Source organism: Perna viridis, chromosome 14 (assembly GCF_037379345.1).
Source record: "Perna viridis isolate PV_CMFRI_1.1 ecotype Kerala chromosome 14, ASM3737934v1, whole genome shotgun sequence".
In the NCBI taxonomy this organism is placed as follows: Eukaryota; Metazoa; Mollusca; class Bivalvia; order Mytilida; family Mytilidae; genus Perna; species Perna viridis.
In genome coordinates this window covers 33,229,347-33,255,959 of record NC_142458.1, presented here as the reverse complement: position 1 = coordinate 33,255,959, position 26,613 = coordinate 33,229,347, and the positions used below count along the sequence as shown (strand labels likewise).

The window sequence follows — 26,613 nt, the reverse complement described above, 5'->3', positions numbered from 1 at the left end:
CATCAATTTTACATTATTATTACCTGAATACATATGTAGTGAGATTCATCGTGCAATTCATGTAATCATGAACAAGACAATCAAGTTACAATAAACATCTTTAATTATATGACAACCTCTATTGCAGACATATTAATAAGTACAAAAATACATCAGTGAGATTCAATATGTACAACTCTTAGGCATAATAAAGGTGAAGACCTAGAGTAAGGGACACAACTCTTGAAATCAATGATATCGTTGTGTCTTATTCAATTTCACAAAAACATTCCAAATATATCTTTGGAACAGAATGAAAAATGAAGATACTTTGATGCTTACATTATATTGATATAAAATGTCGAATACAAACGTTCCAATGATTACTAAGAGTTATGTCCCTTACCCTAGGTCTACCTCCTTAAAAAGATCATAAAACACGTTTCTTTTTAATTAAATGGATTTGTTGTAAAATGCTATATTATACTCTGTGTTAGTACATAACTAGACCTAGCTAAGTTTACCTCCATCAATGAGAAAGTAACTCATGTCATATAAACAAATCCTTTAATCTACCTTTTCAGTACACAATCACGCATCTATTGTTACTTTAATCACATATAATAATTTAGTGGGAAGTAGTGATACGAAGACATGTTATAACTTCTGATAAAACAATTCATGCTAATTTCACTGGACATTTTTGAATGCAGGATTAAGGGTCGATTAATAATGCCGAATTTATTATGAGAAATTTACTATCAAAAAATTAAAGATAAAGTTTTAATCAAAGTCATAAAAACTGAAAGACAATAAAATTTTACAAAATGTCACATGGCACTAATACAAAAATATGGCTTTTAAATGTTATTGATTACACGAATGCACTGCCAACAACTTTTTTTTCTTATTGAGAGTTGTTGCATGAACACTTGACAGTATTGCCCGGATAAACTTGCGTGCACTTTCCTTTGTGGTAAAAAATGGACTTGCAAGCTCATTCGTTATCGAATACTAGAGGAGACATACTCCAAAAGATTCAGGATAACACCTTATGTAATGATTATATTATTTATGTATCGTAGTTTATATCTTTGATCATACATTTGTTGGAATTATTTTTACAATACCAGTATCTGACATGATGATATGCTTTGGTATCACAATAGATAGTGCAGACATCAGCATATATAATAAGGTAATGGCAATATGTTATTATAATCCGTATTTGTTTTCGTCATATTGACAGGGCAATAAAACCACATTCATTGTTATGCGTGACAAAGGTTAATAAACGTTACTAAAACGCAAAATAAGGTTTTATTATGGAAAATGTGAAACACAGGCCAGTACAAACCGGAAAAGAAGAGTACGAGTGTACCAATAATGCTATAAAAATTCGGAATACTTGGCAAAGTATTTTGTGTAATCTAAAAATGTTTTCTGAAAGTTTTCAGTTAAGCCCGTTCGAAATTTTAAACAAATGTTTATCCTATCATCTTCCAAATATACAGAGGAAGATGTTTACAAAATGCTGGAATTTTTAATCGACAACATATTTGTCCAGTGTGATGGACGTGTTTTTCAACAAACGGTCGGCATTCCTATGGGAACAAATTGTGCTACTTTACTTGCTGACCTATTCCTTCACTCTTATGAGGCTGACTTTATAGCTGATCTGATCAGAAAGAAAGAATATCGTATGGCTAGATCCTTCAATCTCAGTTTCCGCTATATAGATGACGTATTATCTTTAAACAATCATAATTTTGGGGATTTGATACATCGCATCTACCCAAAAGAACTTGAGATAAAGGATACTACATACACTGTGAAGTCAGCCTCATATTTAAACCTACACTTAGAAATCGATAGTAAAGGAAAACTATTGACTGAACTTTACGACAAACGTGATGACATTTCATTCAGAATTGTCAACTTTCCTTTCATCTGTGGCAACATCCCTTCGGCACCTGCGTATGGAGTGTTCACATCACAACTCATACGTTATGCCAGAGCTTGCAGAAACTACGCAGACTTTTTGTATCGCACTAGAACTATAACAAATACACTTCTAGAACAGGGTCATGTTGCTACAAGATTGAAGTCATCACTACAAAAGTTCTATGGTCGTCATCATGAACTCGTGGATCGTTATGGTGTAGCCATCTGCACCATGACAACCGATTTATTCAACGAATTATAGTTTTCCTTTCCTCGTTTGTCTACCCCGGACTTGTATTTTTATGAGCAATTCGGCGGGTGTTTCTTGAAAAGCAGAGGACGCTTACCCTACCGGTGCACATGGTCTATGCTCCCAGTGTTTAGTTGAGTCCGAGTTTGCTTTGGTTACTTTGTATTTATGATTTTAGTTACTTTATGTTCTTTGTTGTGTATGTCTGTTTTCCATGTCTGGTCTTTGTCCCTGGATTACATTCTATTGATTACCGCTATAACCTTAGTTCCCTTGATTACGTACTCTTTTACCCTTTGGGTTTTAATATGTAAAACTGGAGGATGAGCGAGATAATTAAATGCAATTAAAATGTGGGTGCATTTAGTTTATGAAAACTTTTTAAGTACTAACATGCACTATTTTGGCAGAGAATTAAAATTGGTGACATTTCTATCGCCTTCTTAGCTTAAATGATATTTCATCGCTGAATGAGGAAATTGACCTCAAGCATTCACCTTGTTACACTAAACATTGTACTTGTTTGTACACAGTTATACGTGCAGAGAAGTAAATATTGATCATACTTAGTCCATTCGTTACATTGTGAAGTTCCGGAGTATATTTAAAGAACCAATGAAATATATTTCAATATTTTCGTAACTTCTGTTGTAGAGAATAAAATACTAGTAAATAATAACAGTGTGTGATGCAATTATCGATCAAATAATGTCATATTTACAAGGGTAACCTAAATCTAAGTCTAAAAAATAAAAGTACCTATCAATATTGCATTAACTCTTGTACTAAGTTCAGAAAAGAAGCTTTTAAGTGCTAGTCCACATAGTATAAGACAGTATCTATGGCAGAGGTGATTCGTGGTTAAGAAAAAAATACTGAACAGTCAATGTTTTTCCGGTCTGAGTATGCTATACTTTTACCTAACAATACTCCTGTCTGTATTTAAATCTACGTTTTTTTTTTTTAGAAAACCACACACTAATTACCTACACAAATCAACCAAAACAGAACAATTACTCTTCCAAAACACCACTTTCATACACAATCTATACAAATTTATCTCAAAAGTGCAGCACCAACATGACAAGACTGTTTCTGGGATCTGTAACTGATTCTGAATAAGAAATTAAAGTAAATTTGGTGGGTTTTACGTATTAATGAATCACCTCCTGTCTGATGTTTAATAAAGGCTGCTACTTAAATGTCATACAACTTACTATCTTGTTTATGTATCTGTCCTAATGTCCTAAAAATAGATTATTATAATGCCTAGAAAATTAAGAAACCATAACATTTAACGTATACATAACTACATAAAATCAAACTACCATTCATTAAATTCAAATTTGAAAAAAAAATAATTAAGTTTAATATTATTCCTGATTTCCATGAATGACAATTTTAGTATGAGAATATTCTCCACTTCAAACATTACTCAAATCAAAACTTTTAGATTGTTTAAATATTCCCAAACTTAAGCCTTTTTCCTGTTTGTCGTACTGGAGAAGTTTGTTTACATGACAATAATATAGTATCTTCACTATCTCAATCCGTTTCATTAAATTCCATATCATTTCTTACACAAATTAATGAAATGAGTAAATTATTATGTTTAGTACAAGATGACTACGCTACAACTTCACTAAAATCGATAATTTTATTCCGATGAATGATAAATGAAGGATAATGAAATATATTTCTGCAAGTCGAGGAAAATAAATCAGATCTAGCAGCAAGGTTTATTCTGGTATGTTTGATTAAAACCCTGTCATAAATAAAAATAAATGATTATTAATATTAGAGTAGTTGACGGTGAGACAAAATGCACCAAGATTAAAATGATACAATAGTAATAATGTATGGCGGGAGATTTTGGCGGGTGTAGAATTTGGCGATTTTAAGGAATAGTCACGATTTTTTTTAATTTTTAGCGGATGTTAAGTGATGCACTAAGTACAAATAGTATTAATATCTCGCGGAACCTATTTACGAATTATAATACAAATCGTTAAAGTACGCCAAAAATAGCACCTCGCGATAATTAGCTGGAATACAGTATTCGCCAACTATATTATAACCATAAAATAATACATGTTCTAGCCATTTTAATAGGAAACGCTTCGTTCCCTTAAAAATGATTTGAAATACTTCAATGTTAATTTCAACTTATCTTTAACAAACCAAAAAAATGTTTGTTATTATTGACCATGACGAAAGGTCAACAAAAGACACTACCCCTTTCTAAATCCAATTGGCACTATGGCAGAAACAACTAGCTACAGTTGTATTAAGGCAAAATTTCTATGCTTCATCCTCTACTTCTTCTCTGATTGTTGCTCGCATCTTTGCCCATTCTTTTCTCACAGGTCCTTGATCATATGCCATACTGCTTGCAGTGCTGCCTTTTTCAAATCGATCTGAAAATAAAATATGATTTAAATCTAAACATTGTACCCTCTGTATTTTAATTTGTTTACTTTTTTTTGGTTGTTTATTCACTTGTTTGACCATTTTGGCAAATCAAATTATTTTAAACGTTTTATCTTACAATCAATGCCCAATACGTACATCATTTTATTTTCATTATCAAAAACACATTTACAATAGAATATTGATCATTTCAGATTCTTCATACAACTTCCACAAATATACTGTAGATAAGAAGTAAATTCACTACAATACTCTTTTCAACGTTTCTTGAAAAAATATTTCTATAGTTTTGAATATTAAATAAAATCATGCACTGTAAGCTACTAGAGCTATACCATTTCTCCTGCTAGATCTGTATCCCCCAATTATAGATGCTGGTTCATCTTCATCATAGCCTTCTCCAGCAATATTATCTAACCGTTCTTGTAATGCGGAAAACGTTTTATTCTTTTTCTTGGGTTCTGCAGAAATCAATTACTTTCCGTTCAAAGCACATTATACAGAAATATTAAGATTTCATAGTTTTTACACTTGTAAAACAATATCAATTAGTCAATTTTAATATCAATGCAAAGGCATTTGTGCATATTATAGTTTTTGAATTCTAGGTATAGTGTGTCATATACACTTATAACCTGAGTATAATATGCAACGTCCTTTTGGTGTCGAATTAAAAAAATCAAATATTTATCGTTGCTGATGTGTTTTTTTTATTATGACATTAAAATTATGACTAAAGTCACAAACATTTTATGAAATCAACTACTGACTGAACCTTACATTTTCGTAATTGTGTGTGTTTAGCATTGAATGTATGTAATTTGTTGTTTCCCTGTTTCCTATTCATCGTTTTGGTTTTGTTGTTTTTATTTTTGAGTTTTTTGTTAGGCTTTGACTGTAAATATCTTTTATTTTTAATTTATTAAATTACCAGGTTTGAAAAATCCATGATTTATTTTTAATCACTCACAATATTCATTCAACATCTTTGCATCAAGAAATGATCCTTAACTCATGCTTTTCTCTTAAGTTAAGCTGATTTCGATACATATACCCGCAACTATCAGCCTCGGAAATGGTTAAAAGAAGACTTTTTTTATATTTTTGGCGATACATTTGAGGGGTACATACTTGATTGGTCCCAGCTGTACGGCATGTTTAAATCTTTAACATCAAGACCCTGTTGCCTCATTTCCATCCTTATCTTTCTCAAAGGAGCGTTTTTCCTCTTATCGTCCCTCTGTTTATGTTTAGACCATTCTCGTCCCTTGTGCTAAAATTTACAGATCAACTTGAATCAAATTACTTTTCGCCGATTCTGTCATGCGAACATATTCTCGGGCAACAATTACGGCGATTTTTATAAGATGATAAGCATTTCATAGTGTGCAAAATAATTTTGCGTATACTTAGTTTTAGCTTATCTGTCCACCTTTAAAAAAAAGCAAAAACAAGTACAACACAAAATTAAGAACGTTTCCAGTAACAAAAGTTTGAATTAATTAGATTAACGCAGTATCTTTTGTAGAACTGCATCAGCTATTACAAAGCTTTGTATCCTTGAACTGCAGTTCGTGTTACAATCGTATTATATTGTATCATCAACGTTTTTACATTTTATTGCCTACTGCTTTCTACTAAATTCCACGGCAGTGATAGTGAAAATATCGACAACTACCAATAACAACGTTACGTCAATCGACTGTGACGTCGTCAACAAACTGAATAACGTCCATTTCACTGTGAAATGTAATATCTCCACTTAAAAACTACCGTTTTCCGTAAGTAACATACAAGAGAAAGAGCTTCATGTTGTTGTTTTGCGTAGGTTTGGTAAAACGTTGACATTCAGGACAGCAGGAAGAGGTAACGTTATTAACACACATTAAGGAAAGTTATATACAGTACATTAGATGGAGGTTATTTGGTTTAAAGTGGAGTGTAATTGTAAAACACAAAAAAGTGGAATACAAACCCTGAGTAAAAGATCGTTAGTCATTTCTTCTTTCTCGACATCTTCATCAGTTCTCATCTTCATTTGAGTTATCTTCTGTAGAACATGGTTAATTACTGAAAACATAGAATGGTGTGGTATTGGATTCACTATCGTAATACATGCTGCAGGTTTCCTTATTGTGAATAGAAATATATCACAGGAATAAATATGGCACATTCGTGTTTCATTATAATATGTACTTTGTACGATATATTTTTTTTCAATTATTAGCTCCCAGTTTTTAGTGGAGTCCGAGTTGCTCATTTACTTTTGTTACTTTGTATGTATGATTTTAGTTACTTTATGTTCTTTGTTGTGTATGTCTGTTTTCCATGTCTGGTCTTTGTCCCTATATTACATTCTTTTGATTACCGCTATGACCTTGGTTCCCTTGATTACTCTTTGATTACCGCTATCACCTTGGTTCCCTTGATTACTCTTTGATTACCGCTATCACCTTGGTTCCCTTGATTACTCTTTGGTTACCGCTATAACTTTGGTTCCCTTGATTACTCTTTCAATACCATTTTCTTTCTTACTACTTGGGATTTATTAAGTTTACTAAAATTGCTGTTATCACACCCTTTCGTTTTTTTGTTTTTTGTTTTTGTTTTTTGTTTCGTGACAAATTTATCTTCGCCAATGTTTTTAATCTTTGTCCTGGTTCTGTTTTTTACTTTGAATATTGTTTAAACCATAGTTTGTCTTTATATACATGCATCTAATACTGTAGAAACCTTTGTTGTTTTTGTGGGATTAAAATTGTACGTTTTATTTTACGCAAAACCGATATTAAGAGAATGTGTGTAAAAGTACTAGGTTTTAATATTGAGAAACTAGTACTTTTATTGAGATTTCGTAGATTGTCTTTTTCAGCGAAACAATAAAATGTAGCAACTCCGAACGAAAATGTCTACTTAATAATACAATACTATCATACAGTAATATCCCACATATCAATGAAAAAAAAATAGAATCTCTCAGATAAAAATGTAACATTTGTTGCAGATTTTGGTTGAAGTTAATGTATTTTCTGTGGAACAATACTAAATTTTTTTTCTTTCTTTTTCTTTTCGTGAAAAAAGGGCTTTTATGTCAAACTCTCCTACATCAGACAATGTCCAAATAACAACAGGTATGTAATATCCTTATATATACCATCTTGGTCCTGTATAGCTCTAAGAGCTTCTATACTAATGACCATCAACCAACAAGGTGTCTGACTGATGTCATCATGGTCACGAACAAGGCTGATACCTATCACAGATTTGAGCTGTAATGATGGTGCACTGAACCTCAGACTGTCTGAATCAGTAGTCTTAGTTTTCTCGATTGCCAGACCCATGTGTCCATGAAGCTCGGTCATATCAAATACCTAAATAGTCAAAACTTTTTCTCTGAGGAGGGATTACCAAGCTCCAAACAAGTATCTGGCGTTTAGAACTGACTCTACACGCTACAGACAATCTTCAAATTATACAAGAATTTTGAAATGTTGGGAAAAATATATTTTACCCGACGTCTTCCAACTTTCAAACGACGCGTGATTTGAATACTATCCAAGAATATCATGTATATTATATATAGATGGGTTTAGAGCGCTTTTGCTATGCAAAACAAAGTGTTAGAAATGGCTAAGAATGTTAATAGTCTGTTCTGGAAAGATGTGTTTTATGCTCTTGATTTTTGTATACCTGTCTTGAATTTTAATCTGAAAGACTGTTTGTGAGATACTTTTCTCCTATAGCAAATGTTCCAGAAAAAGATGTCAACTTGTTTATTAGGAACAAATATACTATTTCAATAGTGGAAAATTTATTGCAGTTGATGATTTTTTTTGCAAAAAAATAAATGACAAAGAGTATTACAAATCTTTACAATGAATTAATTGACCATCAGTGCTGTGTCCAAAATGATAAGTTCATCAAATGGGAAAATGAGCTTCAGACTGAATCCAGGTTGGTCAACGTATTTTATTATGAACATAAAATGTTGTGTTGACATTTATTTGTTTAATTTTCAATATCGTTTTTACATAGAGTTATTTCAACTAATGTTTTTTTTGTACAAGTTTCATTTGAAAGATAACTATTTATGCATATTTTGTTAAAACGAGACTGAATTTGTTGACCATTATTTTTTTTTAATGTTCATTAACTAAACATTTCCTTTAAACTCTATTTGATTTTCTAAATGATTTTTTTTAAGTGAGAAAGTACTGAATGTTGCAGAGAGGGCAATAGGGAGAGGAAAGGTGAGAGGTTTCAAAAATAATATTATGTTGAAGTAAGGATTTTGTGTTTTATATAATGAATAAACAACCCTATTGCATCCTAGTCAGTTGATGGTGTAAAATTCATTATAAAATCCTGACTACATGCAAAAGCAGTAAAAAATTTTAAAAAAAAGAATATCAAAAGACCAGTAGCAGTAGGGTTAAGTATTGAGTTATGCTTTTTGTAGATCAATATGATTATTATATAATATTAGTTGAGTAGTATACGATGAGAAGGATGTGATTATCATATGTGACATTTTTGTGTGTGTATGAGGAATAAAAAAAGAAAAACAAAAAGCACATAGGCACAATTTTGTATAAAAAGATCATAGCTATTTCTTCTGTCTCATTTTCTATTCAATGCTTGAAATTTCGATTATTTCAATAATAATCACACAAACAGACTATCTTCAGAATATGACATCATTTATTTTTACCTTCATAAACCGGTCATGTGGTATTTGTCCTTCATTCTCAAGAACTTCCTCAGAGAAACAGTAGTTCTGGGGAGCATCAAAGTCACGGACAACGAACTCATTTTTTCCTACCTTTTTTGATAAAATATTTCTGTCCTCATCTTTTCTCAAAACAAGACCCTAAGTAACGAAACAAAATAGAGGGATTTTTAACAAGATGTACACGACCACTAATACTTATATAGCACTGTTAATACAAAATTACAGACCTCCATGCATACCATCGCAAATGATAAAATTCCATCAAATTTAAAATAACTATCAAAATATTTAACGATGTGGCGACGACTTTGATGACTTGATACCAATTTGATTGAATAAAATATGTATAATTTCGATGTATTATGTGACTAGTAGAATAATAGAATAAATTTGATTATGTTGTATTTTATCCATTCCCTGGATTGCGTTCTTTTGATTTCCACTAGAATCTTGGTTCTTCATTCATACAAGTGAGGGTTTTAATCCATTTTCAAATTAGTAAAACATACAAAACATACAAAACTGAAGAAAAAAAACAGGAACGGTTTGGAGGGTAATCGATTAACTTTTACACCATCACCGTCTTACTCTATGTTAAATAAAGATTCTCACCCTACCAACATAACTACGGATTTCCTCTGTTTTAGCATCCCTATCAGGATTCCTGAATGCACCTATACCTATCCTGAAAGAATAACTACAGATATTGATTTAAATATTCAAAAATATCAATCTTATGTTAATACATGTGTCGCCGGTATTTTTGTCATTACCTTCTGGCTGCAAAAATACAATTAACCAAAACGTTCATAAATAAACTGCATAATTTAAAAGTATATATAATTAATATGAAAACCGATATTCTGAAATCAATAAATATTGAAATAAATTCAATTTAGACAGAAACTAACCTGCAAAAATACAATTGAGGTGGTGTCAGCCAGTGCTCAAGTCAACGCCTTATAATGGAATGAATTTGAAGACAGTTTTAGTTAGGGTTGGACCAAGTTAGTTCATGCAAGGTGTGCTCGATACATCATCAGTCATTCGTCAATGAATATGCAAATGATGTATGATGAATGAATGGATGATAAATATGAATGAAAAATACAAATAATAAATACGATAAACGTACACAAACACAAACAAGACATTTATTTTACATTTTCCGTGATACATGTATTGTCAGTATACTGTTTACGTATTTAAAGGAGTGGCCTACGTACTCATATTTAAACGATTAAAAACGAACCCAAATTCAGCAATGGAAAGGAATCGCATGTCTTTAGGGACAATAAACCATACACAGGAAAAATTGCATCAAATATTTTCATATGTTTTAAAACATATGGAAACATATGTTATGACCAATATGGTAAAATATGACTGTGCTACTAAAAAAATTACAAACGAAATGGTTTTTTTTTTTGAAAATCATATGGAAACCATAGTCTGCTCGTTTATGAAATTCTATTGAAAACAAATAAATATCATATGCCTTTTATTTAACTGTTTTACAAATGAATTATTTTGTTAGTTAGAAACATATGTTTATTCATATTTTTCATGATGGTCCTGAATACGATGAACATATATTTTTCGTGTGTTTTCAAAACAAATGAACAATATATGTTGCAATTTTCCTGTGTACTGAACAAAATACCACATAATTTGAAGTAAGGCCTCTTTATATTAAAAACGATAAAGCTTAGATATTCAAACTGAAAGTGAATTTATAAAATAAATGTTTGTAGGGTTTTTTGTTCTACATGTCATGTATGTGTCTTTTGACTAGATACATTTATACTAGAAACTGTGGTTACTATTCATTGGATACTTATTTTGGTTCTTGAGGGCAAAGGTTAACCACGAAATTAAGATTCCAACGAACAATGATTTTCGCTAATAATTGTTTACATTGACCCACGAATCGCGCGCATCCAACGATATACGATTTTTTCTTTAACCATGAAAGCTGATATCCATGAATATAAATGAAACCACAGTCGTTGAAATGGCTATCAATCACATTAATGAATAAAAAAGTGATTTATGAACGTTCAAAAGAAAGCTCAAAATTGTAATATGAATGAAAAATTTAGGAAAACTTAAAAGTTGGTTAAGTTTACGGAAGTTCAATCGCTGAAAAATTATCAAAATAACAATTGTAAGCTAATACAAAATAAATATTCATAATTTTAATGCAACATACACTGTAACATTGAATTTTACTGGATAAAACCAGGATAAAAAGTCAGAGCTTGCCGAAACTACGCAGATTTTTTGTATCGCGCTAGAATTCTAACAAATAGGCTTCTGTAGCAGGGTTATGTTGCTACAATATTGAAGTCATCACTACAAAAGTTATATGGTCGTCATCATGAACTCGTGGATCGTTACGGTGTATCCATCTGCGCCATAAAAACTGAATTGTTCAATGTGTCTTAGTTTTTCTTTCCTCTTTCGTCTACCCCGGACTTGACTTTTTATGAGCAACTCCGCGGGTGTTTCTAGAAAAGCAGAGGACGCTTACCCTACCGGTGCACCTGGTCCATGCTCCCAGTTTTTAGTGGAGTCCGAGTTGCTCATTTGCTTTTGTTTCTTTGTATGTATGATTTTAGTTACTTTATGTTCTTTGTTGTGTATGTCTGTTTTTCATGTCTGGTCTTTGTCTCTGGATTACATTCTTTTGATAACCGCTATAATCTTGGTTCCCTTGATTGCTCTTTCAATCAAAGATAAACTTCTAAAGTGTTTAAAACATGACATGCATAGAGCTATTTTTGCAGATTTTCATAGATATAAATGACAGTTGCGTCAGAATGGAGAAAACGCTATTATATTAAAAGATTTGTCGTCTATCGACATTTAAGTACGACACTGACAATATACGTTCACTAGCTCTGCTTACGTGGCACCAGTAAACTCAATGTGCCTCCGTCAAATCCACGACCAACACCTAAAAATCTACAAATACCAGTACAACAAAGATATCACCCCTGTCTACTATATACTATTTATCTTACGACGTACTTTTCACCTTCAAAACTTTCGTATGAGCCATCAATGATCACATCTTTATCCATGATGTAAAATTTGGCAACAGGTTTATTATACTCCATGTAGATTATCTTGCACCATGCGTCACTTGGAATTTGTGACCACTTGCTCATAATTTGTCCCACTTGGTTCTATGAGAAAACAGAAATTTCTGGTTCAATTAAAACTATTCGAAAATAAAACGTCGTACCAAATTTTGTCTGCCGTTTATCATTTCATCGAATATGGACTGTCTCATATACCTCCTTAGAATGTTTATTTCTATTATTTCTTGTAAGCTTATAAAACCGATATAACAAGTCTAACATCTGCAATCTTAATTTCAGATACTTTCCTACATACTATTCCTATTAAACTCATGTTTCATACGTCGTAATTATTGATTCCGAGCTTCGCATGCGACACCTACTACAGACATTCACTCACTTTTTTGAAAAATGGACAAAAGATTAATTATCCAATCTCGCCCCTTTTAGACACCGTCCCTTTTTCAATGCCTTAACCAGCGTAAGAAAAGTGTACATTAAATGCAATGCTCGGTTGTAGGCTATGCCTAACTCATATCGACTAAAATAGTCAGGTAATCCAACATAAACATAGCATGGCGTCCCATCGTCCTATTCTCATTAGAACTTAAAAATGGTATGTATCATATTGACAAAATTATGGAAAAAGACACCGACATATATAATATATATAATTTTTTTTTTTTTTAATTTTAACGTTATACTTTAACATCCTTTTTCATAAGATGATAAATATATACAAAAAAAAACGGAATACAGAGAAAATTTGATGCTTCAAACTATGTATATTCGTCAAATTAAATACCTCGAGTAGTAATGGATGGATAATTACCACTTCTTTAAATTAAATTTAAAGTATTGATATATTACAGTACCTGGTACAAATACTCCTTATTTGAAATGTCCTGAGGAATTACTGGGGAGTATATACTACCTCTGCCAGGTCCTCTCCTAGTATCAGGACTCCTATGATATAATAAAATGCAATGAAATACCAATAATATATGTTGTAAATTTCGATATGTTGTACACGTGGTGCAAGAAGTAACTCTGAACAACATCATTAGAATCAAATATATAGGAAGATCTAAATCCCAAATTAATTGTAAAAAAGTACTCAAAAAATGAATGTATGGTATGTCATAATTTATAAAAAAAAAAAAGATGCGCTTAATTTGTATGTTAGAGAATATGACAAGAATGCGTTGGAGGTCGTTGATTTGTATGTTAGAGAATATGACAAGAATGTGTTTGAGATCGTTGATTTGGCTCTGGTTCTTTAGTTGATGTAGCATTATATAAACTTAAAAGAAATTCCATTTAGTTACTTTGGTTTTGAAATCTCACAGCAGACAAATAAGCGCATGTTTTTTTTGGGGGTTTGTTTTCGAAATAATATTACCTGTATGAACTAGATGGTTCATCATAATCTGGGTAATCCTCTAAATCTTTCAGTAAGTATCTGTTTGGTCTTCTATTGCCATGCTACAAAACGGTATATACATAAAAATATAGCCTTCTACATACCGGATCATTCCTTCTCGTAGGATTAATCTAGGGCTGTAACTTAGTGCTAGACCAAGCTGGCCGGGTCATTCCTCCATGTAGGATTAATCTAGGGCTGTAACTTAGTGTACTAAGTTACAGTCCTAGATTAATCGTACGAGGAGGAATGATCCGGCCAGCGAAAGCTATATTTTTATATAGCCTAGCTGGCTGAGTGGTCTAAGGCACTGGACTTAGTGCAGGCGGTGTTGCCATAGATGTCACAGCGGTACGAGTTCGAGTCCCGCGGAGGGAACGACCAAAAAATTGCAAATTTGACAGTTGTAACATCGTTGGGAATTTTTCAGACCCTTATATATATAATAAGCGTAATTAGTCAAAATTATCATTACTACTGGAGGTCTAATTATTTATTTGGACCTCCACAATTCGATTTCAAGACCTCCTCAATTAATTCTGGATAGCCAGAAATACTTTTTTTTATTTCAGACGGCCTAAAAGTAATATATCATTTAAATTGGTCTTTTCTAACCTATTTGCTGATTATTTGCTTATGTAAATGAGGTCATTACAAAACCTGGAACAAAAACTATTTATACCAACCAAACTTACAATTTTGAACTAGATAAGTGAAATAATGGCATACATAATTATTTTTTTAAGTTTTACACCGTTTTGTAATTTTCTTATCTACAGTGGGTGTTATTGTCTACATGATAATTACGTACATTACTCATATTCAAGTGTTTTACAACACTGTCAAGTATAGGCTTCACAATTTTGGCTCAAACAAGAAAAAAAATTGACGACTAATTAACTATTCAAGGTATATAATTTTATTTTTTTTACGATTGATACTTAACAGTGCATAGAAAATACATTTTTTAATATAATTATTTTAAACAGAAGTACAAGGTTTATCGATTGTTCAATGTATAATACCCTTGTTGAACCTGAAAAAAATTGACCGACATAATTAATCGATGAAACTGATCATCCATCAGTTATCGGTCACAAATCGAACGGTAACTGATGGATTAGTTCTTTTATCATACACTTATCGACCAAACTCTATACGAAGTTTGACCAATGCTTTTGATTTAAAATTATCATCAACAAAACATACCTTGAAGATGTGAACCACTTGAAACAATTTCTATCAAGAAAAGCAAAAGCCTTGTTATCGATGTCAAACTACCAAGTTTTATTTGGTGTTTTGTTTTGTTTTGTTTTGTTTGTTTGGTTTTTTTTTATTATTTTTTTTTGGGGTGGATGGGGGTTGGTAGTAATAATGTGTTGTTTTTCTTTCTGTTTTCAAAGGTACAGAATCTTGTGCCATTATCACCATAGATACTTACCATTTTCGTAAAATTGAGAACATCATGATCATTCGAGGACATCATCATATGGAAAACTCTATCACAGTTTGTAGTTACGGCAATACTAAAATCCCTTAGTGCCCGATTTTGTTCCCTCCGACCATGATTTAGTCTTTTGTACAACTTTCTTGATAAGTATCCTCGAGCACATTTTTGAACAGTTATTATATCCTTATAGATAGTTTCTACACACAAGTCCAATTGATCTGTATGAAAATACTTGAGGAAAACCTGTTACGAAATGGGTTATGGACGTCAATACAAAAATGACTCATATTACCATATTTAAAACAAAATAATTGTATATTGACTAGAAAATAAAAACAATCAATATACGGATGAGGCTTAAAATCGGTGTAAACGCCACGCTCGTCGAGCGTTTTCTTTTCGACTGATGTCAAATTCGTATATTGTTTTTATTTCTAGTCAATATACGGTTATTTTCTTTATACTGCAATCCTTATCATTTTTTAATCAAGTCATATTTTTAGAGGACGTGCTGTTTTACATTTCTTCCCTACTTGTGGAACCCCATAGTGACGCTACGATACACAGGTAGTTCATGCAAGGGCAGAAAAGTAGGCAGGGCCAAAGTGTAATATACTGTCATCAATTAAAATACAGTTAACACATTTTGGTTGCTCAGAAAGATAGAATGCAGTATAAAACTGTTTCATATTTCACCAAAAGAAAACATTTTACTGCAGATTCAGTATGCAAAAACAATTGTAATTTTCATTGTTTTCGATGAAATCGCGATATTATTTTTGCAGTTTTGGTTAATACCCAGAATTAATGTTCAAAATTCCAATTATTGCGAATTGAAGTCAATCACATTTTGGCACTAATATCAGCATTGTAAGAATTTCTAAATTCACAGTGTAAATCAAATCGGTTACAAATCGGCGAGTCTGTTCATCAATTATTTCAACAAATAATGAACCTATAGGCCAAGCTTTGTTTTAGAAAATTGCTCAGTTTTTATGTTTGCATCATGTTGATATTATTCTTTCTATGGCATAATACATGTATATAAGATATGTACTTTTTAAGTATGTAATCAGGTTATATAATAATTTTTCCTAATAAAATTTTACTTAAGTTCCGAGTAAAATTTTCGCAATTATTATTTGAGTTTTTTGTGAATCAGCCCAGGTTCCAGAATGAGGAGAACATTAGAAAAGATTATTTACACCCAGATATTGAAGTGATGGTTTGTTCTCGTATAAGTAACTCACGACTTGAGCATGTACACCTTTATCGGGAAAGGTTACAATGTATTTATAAACATTTAGAAAGCATCTTTTGATGATCTAGCTGTTTTGATATACAACATCCTTACCTTCGATCTACCTATATCGAAACCCTTCAAACAAGCCGTTTTCATTATATGCTGACAGAGCTGTGGATCTATATCATTTCTAGTTACTGGTCGAAGAAACGCAATTAAATGATACCTGTAATTATTACAGAATACAAAAATATAAAGCAGGAGTATCCAGAACATTTTATCCATACTATTATTCAAGAAAGATGAGTTTTCGTCCTGTTCTTATTGATGTCAGAATATCTAGAGATATTTTTAACTGATTCAATTTAGCACAGTAAATGACATAAAAACACAGAATCCACTAAACTACCATCATGCATCAATTGCGCAGTTATGATATCAGATATATATGTTCACCTGTATATAAACTCTTCAAATGGTATTCTCGTTGGATAACCTAGTTTCCTAATTTTTGTTGTCTCTAGCACCCCCGTGCTTAACAGTTGGCTCGTCACAAGTTTTTCATCAAAATGCCTGGGATGTTGGCTGCTGTTCGGTTTGATGCATCTGATAAAAAGGGCTTCACCTTTGTTCATTTTCTTAATCAGTTTTGATAAGGAATTCTGTCAGAAGAACAGATATAGCATTAATGTTTAAGCTAAATTTGTGCAAAATCAAAGGTTATATAGCTTGAACTCTGCAAAAAGAAAAAATATTATTGGAGAACTCAATGGTAAGTACTATTGTCTATTTATTTTAACCCAAATTTTGTGAAGTAAACAAAAAGCAAATAATGCTTCAGTTACAAAATATTGTGGTTTAGTTAGTGATGTCATTAATGTTTGAAAGAGAACGGAAATCAATTGGATTCCGTACAAAACCTGAACAATTATTTTTTTTTATTATTATTATTCCAGATGTCGTAATTTCTATCTATTTAGGTTAAGTGTCATTATTTTTCCTATCGGTATTTTTTATATTAAACCAAAATAAAAAATCCAGTAACTCGTTGTAATTTCTTATGAAACACTGTAATAAAATACATTTTTATAACTTCAAAAAGCAAAATAGACTTTGATTTAAAAACGATTATCATACAGATACAAAGACACATTGGGGAAAAGAACATTGGAAGATTATTTAAACATTGTCATATTTTCTAGAATTACCAATTATGCACAATTTGTCATGTCAAATAATGACTGATTGATTGATTGATTGGAAGATGTTCATACACACTCATGAATTTAACAATATATTTCTGAGTTAAACTTCGTCTGCATCAAATTTGGAGTGATTCTACACAGACCAACAGCAGTCGAAAAGACAAGTCATCTGTATTCTGATACAATGACTCTTCAACAACAAATATAATTAACAAATAGCACATGCATGCAAAGAGGCTTTGACTTTCAATGTCTGGGATCAGCATTACATCTACAGCATTTGTTGCAAGCACTGATTTTAGTCAATTATTAGGAAATATCTACTAACAACACACAAACTCGCGCGTGTACACGGTATTATGATCTAGCATACAATAACTTAATGCATATCAAACATTTTATTAATCATTTCACAACTTACCCTGAAATAAGCGCTAGCTGTTGAAGTTTGAGGAGTTGTGCTATCTTCATGCTGACTGTTTCGCAACCTGTAAGATTTATTTAATGTCTGATTTTTACTTTTGTGTACTTTCGGTATTGCTCCTTTATTAGAGTTCACATCTGAACCTCATCCTCAACGACTTAGGTGCAAGAAAGTCCTCTGACTATGCGATGAGCAAGTCCTACAATCGTCACATTACTACTGAATCCCTAAGGAGTTTTTTTTTTTTGTTATTCATAGATTAGTCACTGAACTAAATAGATGTGATTTACAAACGTAAATCTATCAAAATGTTTGCCGGGTACTCTAAATATTTCTTAAAACACAAACATTTTACTACCATGTATCATATTGATCGTTATCATCTAATGATTTCTGCTAATCTGTTAAATATTACTTCATCTTACTTATTTGTCACAACATCGTCTTTAAAACAAACCTTTTATTCAGCTCCCGTCCAGCACGCCTAGATAAACTGTCACCAGGATCAAATGGAGGCCGATTTGGCATTTGCCATTCTGGAACATTCCACTGTTGATTTCTATGCAGAGTATCTCTAAAAGCCAATGAAGAATAGAGGTAAATAGATGTGCTTATTCCTTTTAAAACGTCTAAATGGTGGAAAGCATAGTAAAAATGAAATTTAAAGTAAATTGATAAAACTATTTAAATTAAATAAAAAACAGAATCTAAAACAACCCATACTTCTTATTAACAAGGTAATCATGTTGCACATTCGTAAACAAGATTTTGTCTTGACCACAAAATAACGACATAAATTAGCTCACCCTTTCCTCAGACTTCCGGTATCTGTTAATTGTTGAACAAACAGTTCTGTCAACAATCGATTCTGACTGTTCTCCATCAGACTCTGAAAGTTTGTTCCGAGCTGATCTCGGTTCTTTTCGATAAATCCTTCTGCTCGATAGGTCACCTGCAATTCAAAACAGCCATGCAATACAGCTATGTCAGTCTGATTGAATACTGAGTTATTGTTCTTTAGGTAAACAGAAACTTGTTTTCGTTGTTAAAGTATTACAGAAAATAAGTAGATGATCACACCGAGACAGTGACATTGTCAACAGATACATTATTCAAACACCCAGGATATCAGTTAACAGCTGATAGTGTTAACTGGGTAATTATATATCAGTCAACAGCTGATAGTGTTAACTGGGTAATTATATACAGTAAACCTTAAAGAATGACAAAGAACATTAGACACATCATTCATATCAGTACACATTACACAAAGTATTCACAATACATTTATACATACCTGTCCAGCAAAATGTAATATTGTAAAAACAGGGTCCTTGGACTTTGACTTCTTAAAATGATGATGTTTTCCAAAGTTCCTGTTCATTTTCTCAACAAAACTGATATCAATTGACGTAGAGAGGCGACAGTCGTCTTCAAGCAACGCAAATATACCCCCAGGTCTCTAGAGTATTAAACAAGATCATGTTTTAAATATAATGTTTTCCAGTGCCCATTATAAATGAACCTTTGAATCATTTTATGGCAGTTTCAATGGTTGTGAAATAATCATATACCGAAAAAAAAAGCCAAAAACAATTTTATTATTAACTCTTATATAAGTTGTCAAAAACTGACTAAATAATTAGAAAGTGTACTGTCACAGTGACTAACAATTTATCCTTGGATGAGGAGCAGCCAATGTGAAGATGGCTAAAAATTGCTGACACTACTTGGGGTTGAATGATATCATTAAATGCTGATTATAACATGGTAACATTGTATTTACCTGTAAAAACAAATCCAGAATATCTCTATTATTTGTGAATTTTAATTTAGGTGGTTTAATGCCTTCCTCTTCATAAGATTTCATTTCAGTCATGAACACATGTTGATTAAAATAATTTTGAATTTGTTCATTAGCAACATTTATACACAACTGTTCGAAGCTATTCACTGGAAAGTTTTCAAATCCTGCCATATCCAGTATGCTAATGGTTCCCATAGGATGTCTTCTGAAACGTAAAATCCGGATTAACATACGATTCACAGTATTCTTTGCTGTTAACATTCTGAGCATGGTATAATTTAACGTATTTACCTGTGGTATAAAACTGCTTTAATGTGCAATTCTGACTTTAATGGTATAGAGTTCCAAGCAGTAACAACAGCATCAACACTGTGTAACTTATGTGTGTCGTGCTTTTTATACAAATGTTTTAGGTCAACAAATTTCAGTTATTAAATACATATAACGAGAATCGATATAGAGACAACAATTCCAATCGGGATGAAAATATCAGCTCAAGGCCACCCATTGGTCTTCAATGAACGACAAGGAAAGCCTCACACCACAGGGCAGGCTGCAGGTGGCCCCCAATACACCATTATACACAGGTACGGTGAAAGAGGTGCCACTATATACTCAAGTAACATAAAAAAAAAATAAACTGAAGGTGAAAACGAAACAAGGCATACAAAGGCCAGAGACAGGCGCAAAAAATGCGGCAGGGTTATAAGTATTTTCATAAAAAAATCATAAATTCTTATGTACTCCCTCACCAAGCCAATAGTCGACCAGAATATGGATATTATCGTAACAATAGATTAAATTATATCTTCATATCAATAATAACAAGTACATGTATTGTCTTTACAAAAAGATAGCCAAAGCATTTTCTCGCTTTGTCAGTCATCTTAATAAAATATTATATTCGATAATGTAATAGATAATGATACTACTTTACCCCATTAATAATTTAAATATTATGTAGTATGTTATTAACTATCACTGAAACTCCTTCATACAAGCGTCAATAACAAAACTTGTGATTTGGTAAACTGTGTGATCACTGTATCATGTTTCTATATCTAATGACTTATTTAATTGGTTCAACAAGTGAACTTTTTACAATTATTCAAGAAGTGAAATTCATTGACTGTTTTTGATTGAAAATATTCCAGAAAATATTCATCTCGTGGACCTTGAATTTCATGGTTGCCATCACTTTTATCCAATGAAATGAGATGTTGTAAACTCCATCGGTTACGTTACAACAGTTAAGTATTACGGGTGTCACGTCATGCCAAAGCGAACGCAATATCGACTGCGTCGAAAAAAAAACATATTTATATTTATAACAGACCATTTTGAGGTGAACATGCTCAATATACATTTCCGTCAGGCAGAACAAAAGAATTTTCCTCGCGGAAGTGTATATTGAGCGTGCTCTAGACATGCTCATCGACTACCTCAGCGTTAGCACAGAAGGGTCTATTGATAAATGAATTTACTTCTACAACACAAAACAAACCCTCGATTCACCCAGGAAATATAAATAAAGTCCTCAAACAGTTCATTGTCCATGTCCTACCTGTCGTATTCCACGTGTAACATTAGATTGATCTGTTGTATCATCCAAGAAAACACACGGCTGTAGATTGTCTTCGCCAAAGCATCTCTACCGTCACAGGCTTCGGATACTGATTTAATTTTTACAATTCTTTCACCTATAAGACATTAATGATTGTCATTTTGAGGAACATCTTAACTGTTTGCTAACAAGAAAGAAAACTGGGACAAAAAACTGAAATTAAACATTTTGCTAAGATAATTCGTTATACTCAAAACTAACTCCCATCAAAGTCTTGGAAACATACGACGCAACAAACAGATATCTCAAATTTTCATATTTTTTCCTTGTGCCGGGGGTTGGTCCTTATCCATCTTTACACGCACAGTAAAAATATGTCTTACCAACAAATATTACGTGTAACATAAATTAGAGTTAAAACAAGGGAGACATCTGTATTATTCGTCTGAAATTTGAAACAAAAATCAGTAAATTTGTCGAGAAAGAACAAAGTAGAAGATATAGAAACAGTGAACTAACAAGTTGTTTATTTGCCTAACCTCTAAAAGGTTTATTTTGCAATAAATAGATGAAATAAAATATAAGGTTCAAGTTGCAAAATATAAAAAGTATACTTATCATATTCATGTAGATATAAATGACCTCACCTCTTATCCATGATGTGTTGGCTATAAGCTTGGTGACCAGATCTTCTGGTTGTAGTGACAGTAGTGCTGCAGCTGTTTAAATTAAAAACGTTCATGTTCAATTTTTAAGTTAAAAATTTGAGACAAAAGTAATCATATAACATTCAATGGAATTATTTTGACTGTTCCCACTGTATTCATTTCCTCACAAATTTCGCAGTGAGTGTAAGAGAGAGTCGTCAGGGGAACCAAGATTCTAGCAGAAATCGAAAGAATGTAATCAAGGGTCAAACACCTCAGAGAAGATAGTACACATCCATGATACCAACAGTAACTGACATTAAACATGGTCGATTTTCGTCTTTTATGAATAGTTTCACTTCATTTATTTTGGGTCCTTTTCAGGTTGTTTTATGGTAGTGGCTTTACCAATCATTGAAGGCCGTATCGTACTGGTATACGTTTAACTGTTCGTTGCTTGACATTTGGTGGATGACATATTGATAATCATATCACATCCCCTATTTTTTATATTAAAACACAATATTAAAAGAAGACTGAGTTGGACCTAATTCTATCAATTCGATGACGCGATTTTGTCCAGAAAAAGTAGGTTACTACATTTGTTAGATTCGACATTTTGGTGTCGATAATGTAAACAAAAACTATCATCGAAATATTCTAGTTGAAAAACATTCATACCGGCATCAACTTCGTGTTCATTCAGAATGATAACTTGTCCATACTCTGGTTCCTGTACAAACTCAATATTACACAAGTGTAGTATACCAGACATGATGGCGAGAATAAGGTCCACATCCTGGAATAAAGGTCGTCGTCAATGGGTTGAATTTGATATGCTTAATCAAACATTTTGATATGCATTAATAATGCTTTTACGACGACCGCTCAAACAGTTTGCAATGTCAGGGTGATACATTCGTTTTCTGTTGGTACTTAAAAAACAATAGTTTTTTTTGGTTTTTTTGTTTTTTTTTTTTTTGTTTTGTTTTGTTTGTTTGGTTTTTTTTTATGGTAAGTTCAGCAACAATTTTGAAATGAGTTTCTTACTGATAACAGCAGATGAGTTCCTCGCAGATTAACTAAAACTAATTAAAATTGTTCTTGCATTTTGCTTTAGAAAACAAAATAATCATGAAATTATAGTCATGATAACCTTACACCTGTTACCTCTACAGATTAGAAGTAAAGAATGGAATGAAAGAAATCTATTCCAACCAAAATTAATAATTTGACTTTAAGTTCAACACTCAAATTCAATCAGTTATCAAGTGGAGTCAACTATTATTTATACTTTACTAGAAATGATATTTTTCTCAAAATTCAAATAATCGAAAAGCATAACATAGTCAAAGCAATTACCCTGTCATCAAATCCTACTGCTTTAAACGTATTTTTTATGTCATCCATCATGTCTTTGTATCTATTATAATCCTCCTTACTGGTAAATACTGGTGTACCATCAGCTGGATCTACCAATCTGGAAAAGAACAAGACAAGGTAAATACTGGTGTACCATCAGATGAATCTACCAATCTGGAATAAAACAAGGTAAATACTGGTATACCATCAGCTGGATCTATCAATCTGGAATAGAACAAGACAAGGAAAATACTGGTGTACCAGCAGCTATATCTACCAATCTGGAATAAAACAAGGTACTAGAGTACCATCAGATGGATCTACCAATCTGGAATAAAACAAGGAACTGGTGTACCAGCAGCTGGATCTACTAATCTGGAATAGAACAAAGTACTGGTGTACCAGCAGCTGGATCTACCAATCCTCAATAGAACAAGGTACAAGATAAATACTGGTGTACCATCTACCAATCTGCAACAGAAAAAGGTAGAAGAAAAATACTGGTGTACCATCTACCAATCTGCCACAGAAAAAGGTAGAAGATAAATACTGGTGTACCATCTACCAATCTGAAATAGAATAAGATAAATACTGGCGTACCATCTACCAATCTGAAATAGAATAAGATAAATACCCTATTACTCTAATAACAGATTGATTGTAGTTATATTGACCGACAAGTATTTCAGGACGAGAACGGATTCATCTGTAGAACTGGCCATGTTTTATACAGACAAGCTGAACTGGATATTTAATGAGCTATAGTTAACAAAAGCAACAGCAAGTGAGGCACAAATTGTACAAATTATTTAGAATAAGAGCAAACCAGTCTTCACATTATATGCCACGGAAAAGCAGTGATTTTACACGTGGCTACATTAACCAATTTTCTTTCAAATTATATGTATGACAGCCGCGAGATCTCCAGCGATCAAGGAGAGCCCACTATCATGAAGTCACCGAGATGGTCCCTTACAGAACTGCAGTAAAAACACAATTTTCAAAAGATGGGTCATGTGTACATTCTTTAAAGTAGTTCTACTGTGTGCATTATAAATGTACACTTGTAACTTACAGATTTTAAGTCATGTACACAACAATTTATGGAGGGAGATATGAATATCTTACAATTTTTGTTTATAGCTAATTGTCTTTTATAATCATTATTTTAGCGTTCAACATACCCATTATAACGAGAATGTTTAGCCAAACTAGTGAGCTTATCCAGCACCATAAGGAAAAAAATGTTTTAATATTCCAGAAACTTTTAAATTAATTGCAACTGTTTGTGGATTACGTTTGATGCCATGATTCTTTCTCTCTTTTTTATCAGCAAAACTATTAAATAATAAATACAATGTATCTTCACATTCCACTATTACCCCTATTAAAATCTAAATTAGGAACATATCTTCATATTATACAGCTTTGTATGATGCTTCATTCTGTCACCATCTTGTTCATGGAAACACGAAAACATAGCATACAAATGATGGTTTGTTTGTTTGTTGGGGTTTAACGTCCGAGCAGCAATATTTCAGCTATATTAAGACGATGAACATGAAATGGATGATAAAATGAACATGAATGATGATGAAATGAAAAAGGGATGGGACACAAGGACAGTGGGGTCGACAAATTTTGATTGCCACTGGAAATAGGGAGAGGTGGGTAGGGTCGGGCAGTTTAGCCTCCTGTGGCGGAGCCCTATGGTTCCTACTCCGGGAGAATACCACAGTAGGGTTTTTTAACCTGCGAGGAACGTGGCACCTTTCCCAACACGGTGCACCACTATGGTTTGCGGACAGGTTTTTCGTATTATAGCCTGACAACCCCAGCATGTAACACGCCAAGGGTACCCCATTCGACCACCTGGGGCACACATCCCAGTTGCTCTGTTGGAAGAGCGCCCTAGCCCCCGGCTAGGGATCTGAGCACTATTTAGTCGCCTTTAACGACAAGCTTAGCGCTGCTGCAGGCCTATTCTTTGAACTCCCGGACCTGCACGGGATTACAAATGATGGAGAAAGTTGAGCGTTTCGGAAGGATATGACATTAGAAAGTAATGCTATGTATATTTACCTGTAAGCTTCTGGATTTTCCATGAGAAAGTATCTCCGCTTTTCACGTTCAGTCAGACCGGCTACCAAACTATAGAAAATATGGAAAGTTCTTTCTCGTTCAGATGTATGTACAAGTCGGCTTTTCTCAAGCATGTGTTCAGTTACCTTTCCTAGAGGCAAAAAAGATAAGATAAAACCTCTATAACTCACATATATATTCATACATATATTTCATGAAAGTATTTAGGGCTGTAGCCCTCCATGGAACACAATAGAATATATATTCGTCTATGGAGTCCCTAAGAGGCTCGAAGTTGTATATAAATCTATCTATAGATACAATTCCAAGAGTGCAAACCAAATGAATAATGAGTACCGCTCCTCAAACAAAAAGAATCTAAATTCAAATCATTTTATTTGCATAAAAATCCATCCCCTCCATCTATTTACAACACTATCAATAACCAATTACAGATCATCTGCTCACTTTTTAATGTGAGATCGCAAACTTTTGTAGAGATGAAGTACCATAAAATATAATTAAGTTGTCTGCTAAAAATGCCAAAATATCATATTTAAGTCATTTTAAAGAATTGTCTTTGGTTACTTACCACCAACTACAATACCAGTGTTGAGTAATTTGATTTCTATCAACTTCCCAAACCTGCTAGAGTTGTCGTTCATGATTGTATGAGCATTGCCAAATGCTTCTAGTAACGGATTAACCTAAAAAAATAGATATGAATGAGTATGAATATATGTATTAACGCAGAAACTCGCAATTTCTGTCAGCAAACTGTATGATTTAAGTAGCAAGTAGTGTCAAAACCAAAGGTACAAACGAGGGACAGTCCGTGTACTAACTATTGATCTGAACACAAATAGGACAACAGACGAAAAACATATGAAACTTGTAATTTACACATTTAATAATGAGCTACTCATTAAATACAATTCAGTGCATCTTCTTATCTCCAATAATTGTTCACATTTGAAAATTATAT

The 26,613-nt window shown here is 32.6% G+C and overlaps 1 protein-coding gene across 3 annotated transcripts in view; it reads right to left on the bottom strand.

Moving 5' to 3' along the window:
- Window positions 1-85: 85 nt before the first annotated feature.
- Window positions 86-26,613, bottom strand: part of LOC148599050 (myosin-IIIb-like) — a 36,848-nt gene continuing 10,320 nt past the window's right edge. For 2 of the 3 annotated variants that reach the window (XM_088559993.1, XM_088559994.1), the window contains exons 6-29: window positions 26,221-26,335; window positions 25,629-25,779; window positions 23,547-23,664; window positions 22,866-22,983; window positions 22,185-22,256; window positions 21,538-21,673; window positions 19,953-20,178; window positions 19,464-19,628; window positions 18,973-19,118; window positions 18,624-18,740; window positions 18,164-18,230; window positions 16,994-17,199; window positions 16,649-16,763; window positions 15,286-15,537; window positions 13,824-13,906; window positions 13,297-13,387; window positions 12,369-12,526; window positions 9,948-10,020; window positions 9,315-9,473; window positions 7,758-7,974; window positions 6,579-6,673; window positions 5,735-5,876; window positions 4,939-5,064; window positions 86-4,590 (exon numbers count right to left, since the gene is read on the bottom strand). In XM_088559993.1, the coding sequence (XP_088416119.1) occupies window positions 4,475-4,590; window positions 4,939-5,064; window positions 5,735-5,876; window positions 6,579-6,673; window positions 7,758-7,974; window positions 9,315-9,473; window positions 9,948-10,020; window positions 12,369-12,526; window positions 13,297-13,387; window positions 13,824-13,906; window positions 15,286-15,537; window positions 16,649-16,763; window positions 16,994-17,199; window positions 18,164-18,230; window positions 18,624-18,740; window positions 18,973-19,118; window positions 19,464-19,628; window positions 19,953-20,178; window positions 21,538-21,673; window positions 22,185-22,256; window positions 22,866-22,983; window positions 23,547-23,664; window positions 25,629-25,779; window positions 26,221-26,335 (3,264 nt within the window). In that variant the 3' untranslated portion in view covers window positions 86-4,474. The remainder of the gene's footprint in view (window positions 4,591-4,938; window positions 5,065-5,734; window positions 5,877-6,578; window positions 6,674-7,757; window positions 7,975-9,314; window positions 9,474-9,947; window positions 10,021-12,368; window positions 12,527-13,296; window positions 13,388-13,823; window positions 13,907-15,285; window positions 15,538-16,648; window positions 16,764-16,993; window positions 17,200-18,163; window positions 18,231-18,623; window positions 18,741-18,972; window positions 19,119-19,463; window positions 19,629-19,952; window positions 20,179-21,537; window positions 21,674-22,184; window positions 22,257-22,865; window positions 22,984-23,546; window positions 23,665-25,628; window positions 25,780-26,220; window positions 26,336-26,613) is intronic. The other variant, XM_088559995.1, reaches the window with a different exon arrangement.